General features: G+C 42.2%; 1 protein-coding gene across 1 annotated transcript; it reads left to right on the top strand.

Moving 5' to 3' along the window:
- Positions 1-657: 657 nt before the first annotated feature.
- On the top strand, positions 658-2,398 carry LOC126387612 (olfactory receptor 52Z1P-like). Its single transcript, XM_050040168.1, has one exon. It carries the CDS (start codon positions 1,100-1,102, stop codon positions 2,114-2,116), a length of 1,017 nt encoding a protein of 338 aa, XP_049896125.1. The 5' UTR covers positions 658-1,099; the 3' UTR covers positions 2,117-2,398.
- Positions 2,399-6,872: the final 4,474 nt, after the last annotated feature.

The raw sequence follows: 6,872 nt of genomic DNA, 5'->3' as shown, positions 1-6,872 counted from the left end.
CCGAAACTGATTTTTAAGTCCATATCGAGTTTTTCTGCATCAAACACTGCCGCCCGCTCTCCGGCCGCACTCGCACAATTCTGAAATTCGTTGTACTACAAAAGCTTGAAATGAACGTTCAACTCATTGTTTTTTATTGAAAATATGTCACTGTCTTCATTTATTATGTATAATTTCGCTAGCAGCAAACACATTTAAAAGGACGCTTGTCAAGTCTTTTAACGCGCGCTGTCCGTGGTGCTGAATCCCCACTCCCGGCTGCACTCGCACATCAGTATCCCCGGGGGAAAATGTGTTGTTGAGTGTGCGGCTGATTGGAGGCACCTGTTGACGAACTGCGGGTGTTGTCCCCAATATTCGGAATAGCGGGGCCTTTAGAAAAAATGGAAAACCCCACCATTACGAAGAATGGATGTCTATTTTCGGAAAGGAGGGGTGTAACCAGAAGCTCCACCCCCTCTGTCTTGATTGGTGCGCCTCTGCTGCTTCTGACCGCCCAGCCCACAGCTCATCTGGGTCCCTGATTGGTGCAGCACCAGTGGAGTGGGCCAATCACAGCCACCCAATCAAGGCCCAGCATCTACAAGTGCCCTGCCAGCCTTCAGTCCAGGCGGCTGACTGTTGGTGGCAGCTGGCCTCTTTGTCTGAGAACTTTGTGTTGTGTTAGACAGCCAACTTGTAGTGTTTGTAGCTTGTCATAAGCTTTTGTAGATTTTGTGAACCATTGAAGTGTGGCCAGGTTGTTAGAAACTGTTACGCTTTTGACTGATTCCAAACATTTCCATCCACACTTAGATAATTATCTGTATAGAGACACTAGGTGCAGGGGTGCTGTATTGTTTTGTTGTTGTTTGTTTTTAAAAGCTAGATTAGATAGTCAGAATTTGTTTTCCTTTTATTTTTGATTAGTCAGATTGTTTTTGTGTTGCTTCCCTTTCCCCTGCGGGCTGGGTTGTAACAGTATTGTTTGCTGATATTAAGAGTATATAAAAGCTGATCAGTGCAGTTGAATGACACAAAGCTGAAACTTATCTCATCTCAGATAGTGTAACTGTATTTTTTGAAATACTCAGATGCTCGAAGATAGATTTGTGTCGTCATGAAAAATTTCTCTGAGGTGACAACTATTCATCTGTCTGATTACTATGGAATGGAGGGCCTGAAGCCACTGTACTTCTGCGCCTTCCTGATTATCTACATAACCATTGTTGCTGAAAATATAGTGTTAATTGGAGTAGTTTACTGTGAAAAAATCCTGCATGAGCCAATGTATTTTTTGCTGTGTAACTTGGCTGTGAATGGACTGTATGGAGGCACTGCCCTACTGCCAGCAGTACTTAGCAACTTGCTGTCACACTCGTATGTAATATCTCTTCCCTTTTGTCAGACGCAGATCTATGCTGTTCACACGTATGCTATCACTGAATTCACCATTTTAGCAGCTATGAGTTATGACAGGTATGTGGCCATTTGTTATCCGCTGCTTTATCATACAATCATGTCACAGAGAGTTGTTAAACTTATTGTTTTCACATGGTTGTACCCCATGCTGGCATTTATCATTGTTTACATTTTCACTCTTCGGCTGCGGTTCTGTGAGAGAACCATAGAAAAGGTGTACTGTATGAATTACTCACTTGTGAAACTTGCCTGTACAGATACATCTGTTGTTAACATTGTTGGCCTACTATCTGTGGTTCTGTATGCACTGCCACAGCTTGTCATGATCTTTTATTCATATGCACACATCCTGAGGATATGTGTGTTATCATTCAACAAATCCAAGCTCAAGGCCCTCCGGACTTGCACCCCCCACCTGCTCGCCGTAACTAACTACTCTATTGGGTGCTTTTTAGAAATAGCACAAAGTCGATTCAATATTAAGCACCTGCCTTACCAAAGCAAGTTGTTTTTATCCGTGTACTTCCTGATATTCCCACCCCTTCTTAATCCAGCAATCTACGGATTGAGTATTCAAGTCGTGAGAGATCGACTGTTTAGGCTTTTCAGCAGAAAAAGCAGGCAAGTAACAAATAATGTAGCCAAGAGGGCTGCTGGTACCATGCATTCAAAGTGTGTCCTGCATGGTGCTGTGAGGACTGATGGAAACACATGACATACAGAATCTCCTGTCTCTCCATGTTGTTTAATCACATTTGCTATTGAAAACCAAACAAGCCCAGCAGGCACAGAGAAAAACATTTGGAGAGTTAAATTCTTGTCATGCCATGTGGGCTTCTTGAGGCATTAGCGGGCTGAAGCTCAGGCCTTGTGCACATAATGTGCTGAGCTTCAGTCTGTTTGTCTGTGCCTACGTGGACTAAATATACCACTGGGACTTTAAAACGCACCTTTGTCTTTCACACTGTCTGCTCTGTGAACTCTAACATGAATACTGTTTGTTTTAATTTTCCTGGCTTTTCCAGTTATTTCAGATGAAAATAAATGCAAAAACTTATAATGTTTTCATGTTGTTTTTGGAAACCTGATGTTTTACTTCTTGTAAAGGGTTGTAGTGCAGTGTTTTGCTCAAGTGTATGTTATCCTTGGCTTTTGAGGATTTATATATAAACTCTTTTTGTCAGTTAAGTGCTGTGAGTCTCACAATTAGCTAAGAATGAATAAGTAAAGTAGTGAAAGTAGTCCTTTTTTTAGAATTGAAAGTTTTATATGTTATTCTAACAGAGGGTGCAGATCCTAGCATTATAGTTTTTATAATTTGCTGTAATTAATAAAGCATAAATAGTCACTGCTTGAGATTTCCCATCATCATCATCATTATTCTGTAGCCTCCTTGTGTTGTTTTATTGAAAATATTAATAATCAAAATTTTTAGAAATTAATCTGTTGAGGTTTTTTATATATATGAACCAAACTAGTGAATTTGTGCTGGGTCTGGGTGTGAAATGTAGAATTATTTAAAGGGAAAAGAGATGACTTCACTGTCAATTAGGATATGATAATAGGTTGCTTACAGCTGAAATGATTGTCTTCCACACAAACAATGAAAAGACAAATATTTATGTGCCCAATCCTGTGTGCTTATAAACACAATATAAATAAAACATATTACACAACATTAATCATGGATTTATTTGTGGAGCCTCTACAACTCTATTACCAAGATGTAGCATCCAAATCTGCATTTTCAACATAATTCTTTCATCAGTCATTGTTCATATAGGACAACTGGATCAAGAATCTTACTCTAAAAGCCGACTGAGGTCAGTGAATAAAAGGAAAGAACTCCTAAATGTACCATTACGTGCAGTATCACAAGACAAGACGTTATATAAAGGTCAATAATACGGTATAACATCTAAAGAGAAATGAGAAAGTCGCTGTGGAAATTCACTGCACCCTTTATGTGCTGTATTCTATTTTGCTCTCTGTCTGTTTGTGCAAGATAGATAAGAATACAAATGAAAACAATAAACTGTTTACACAGAAAGATAAAGACACTGTATAGGACACCTAACACATTACTAATAATCAGGATACTCATATGTACATGCAACTTTCTCTTTGCAGAGGCAAAGAAGCCCACTGAGGCACTGTCCTGACAAAGGTTACGTTTTTGTAAACCTAGTTCAATTGGCACAAATGGATCCCTCTACTCAGTGCTTAATTTGAGCCGGAACATACTGGAACGCATACCAGGATCTTTTCAGAAAAGGCCCTGGTGCGTTCCGGAACTAATTTGCATGGGTCTAGAACTTTTCACATCTAAAAACTACATACAGTATTTGCTGATGTCACTAATGTTGCAGGGTGGAGTACCATAGTACTATGGTGCCTCACATACCACTACTGTGGGATAAGTTCAAAGTCCCATCGCAAGAGGGTGAGTGTCCATGCCCCGTCCAACGGCGCGCGCTGGTCAATAACGGCACGCGCTGGCCACCTGGCACTCAATATGCTGCTGTAGTGGTTTGTTTTCCAGACATGTGAGTATCTTTGAGCAGTGAAAGTTATTATTTATTTCTTTTTACTTGTCGGCAGTGATTTGTTTTCCACAGAGCTCTACATGTGAGCATTTTACTCGCATTTGCAGCTAAAAATAGTTTTGTGCCAGCAAAATAAATCATTCAGCACGCTGTGCGAGTACGGATTTCAACCAGCAGCAGAAACGAAAGGCGAATCCTGCTGGTTGTGGGTTGAACGGGGGTCACAGATAGGAATACGGTGATCAAATAACCTACAGTGGCTCCGCGGCGCAAGATAACGGCTTACCGGCGACAGAGAAGTCCAGCTCCAGGTCCAGTAGCCTAATTTCCTCTTTCGTTGGCGTCATGACTGCCCAGTAGTACCTGGACAACCGAGCCCACAGGTATGTGGCGTGTCAGAGGAGAAACGAGCCGTTCACATTTCTCTCTTTGTGGCAGGTAACGCTCCACAAACCTCACCGCACTTTAGGGACTGTTCTTTACTTATGAAGGGACTGTTCTTTACTTGTCAGGGGAGGAGGGTGGCTGGTTGAGTTTTATTTTATTTATTTATTTTATTTTGATCCCCCCTATGTTAATCACTTATTGATGCTGTTTTTGAAGTATGAATAAGTCAATAAGTAATTTATTCCATTGAAATATCATTGATGTATTATAGAAAAGTGATTTATCTTTTTATAAATGACAGAAGGCAAATCTGCCTCATTTTTGCTGTGGTATTGTGATACTACTCAGAACCATGATACTTTTCACTGGTATCCTACCGTAGGTCCCAATTTTGGTACCGTGACAACACGAGATGTCACAACCATTCCATTCGGAGTTGCGCAGTGAGGCGGCTCGGGTCCCGCAGTGTTCCCCCACTCCCACTTTTGAGAGTAGGGGAACACTGCTTTCTCAGAGGCCCAAAGTGTTCCCCTACTTCTAATTTTACAAATTAAGCACTCCCTCTACTGGATTCCATAGGTAATACTCCTCTAATCACAAGCATGCATTTGCACACTGAGACAAGCATAAACATAGCCCGCCTATCAGGACAAGCCTACCCTTTTTCAGTGAGCGGTGCAGCGGCGACAGGTCCCCTAGGTAGAGGGCTCCACCTGTGCTAAAAGAACTAGGGTTACAATATCGTAACCTTTGTTCTATCTCACACTTGACTCTATGGGTACAGTGGGTGGAGCCTGATGAATAAATGCCTGTGGCTACATAGCATCAACCCAGCTCCACTGATCCTGACCGGCTTGAGGTTAGTCGCCATAGCCTGCTCACTTCTTTATATCCCAGGCCGCTGCAGTGGAGAATTGGAGGGCCCCAACCAACCCAGGTGATAAACAACTGAACTGGGTAGAACTGTTGCCTAACCCTGCAGGGGTCAAAAGACAAGCAATAGACACCCTGCTCACCACATTTCCTGGGTCATCAAGGAGCACGGAAATATGTTGGTGTATCATACCCAGAGGGGAGTCAAGTTCAGCACTCCTGATATACCCCCAACCCTTTTCACCAGTCCTGTGTCATTCCAGCGAGCACAGACCGTAAAATGGAACCCAACGTGTCCAAGAGATAGAACTGTATGAACAGACGGGGTGTAGACCACAATGCTGCCGTACATATGACCTCAACACTCACCCTGCTGAAAAGACCGCTAACACTGCTACACAACATGTGGAGTGTGTGCGGACCACAGTGAGAGGGTTCCTGCCCACATGCCTGGAGGCTTGAAAGATGCACTCACAAAGCCATCTTGCAAGGCATTTCTTGGATAGGGCCTTAATGGCCACATCGTCACCAAAGCACACTAATTGTGGTTTAGTGCATCGGATAGGGGCCTTGCATTCTACATAAAATGTCTAACTGGGCAGAGCAGATGCAATTTTGCCTCCCTGTCCCCATCATGGAGTGGAGGACAAAAAGCATCTAACTGTATTACTCTTGACCTAGACGAGCACCTTGTGTTCTTGGGAACAAAGGAGGGATTTGGTCTGAGAGAAGCCCCTACTGTGGTCACCATGAAACACCAAGCAACTGACAAGGCAGTTAGTTCACATGCTCTCTTAGCTGTGGTCAACACAAGCAGCAAAGCTGTCTTGAATGAAAGTGCCTACAGACAGGAGTGCTCCAGAAGCTTGAAGTGATCCTTCATCAATGCCACCATCACCAATATAGACTATAGACCAATATCTAATCTTCCCTTTCTTTCAAAGATCCTTGAGAAAGTAGTCGCAGACCAGCTGTGTGATTTTCTCCATGATAGTAATTTATTTGAGGAATTTCTTTTTTTCTTTTTTCTTTTTTTTTAAGATATTTTTTGGGGCATTTTTTAGCCTTTATTTGACAGGACAGAAAGGTGTGAAAGGGGGAGAGAGAGAGGGAGTGACATGCAGCAAAGGGCCACAGGCTGGAGTCGAACCCGGGTCGCCTGTACGTGGGGTGCCTGCTCCACCACTAAGCCACTGACGCCCCGATATTTGAGGAATTTCAGTCAGGATTTAGAGTGCATCATAGCACTGAGACAGCACTAGTTAAAATTACAAATGACCTGATTGCTTCAGACAAAGGACTCGTCTCTGTACTTGTTTTATTAGATCTTAGTGCGGCGTTTGACACAATTGACCATCAAATTCTGCTACAGAGACTGGAACACTTAATTGGCCTAAAAGGTTCTGCACTAAGCTGGTTTAAATCTTATTTATCTGATCGTTTTCAGTTTGTTCACGTTCATAATGAATCATCCTTACGTACTAAAGTTTGTTTTGGAGTTCCGCAAGGTTCTGTGCTCGGACCAATCCTATTTACTCTATATATGCTTCCTTTAGGTAACATCATTAGAAATCACTCTATAAATTTCCATTGTTATGCGGATGATACTCAGTTGTATTTATCGATGAAGCCAGAAGAAAGTAATCAATTAACTAAACTCCATAA

This window comes from Epinephelus moara, chromosome 3 (assembly GCF_006386435.1).
Source record: "Epinephelus moara isolate mb chromosome 3, YSFRI_EMoa_1.0, whole genome shotgun sequence".
Taxonomy (NCBI): domain Eukaryota; kingdom Metazoa; phylum Chordata; class Actinopteri; order Perciformes; family Serranidae; genus Epinephelus; species Epinephelus moara.
Note: the sequence above shows the minus strand (reverse complement) of the source record. Positions and strands in the feature narration are given on the sequence as shown.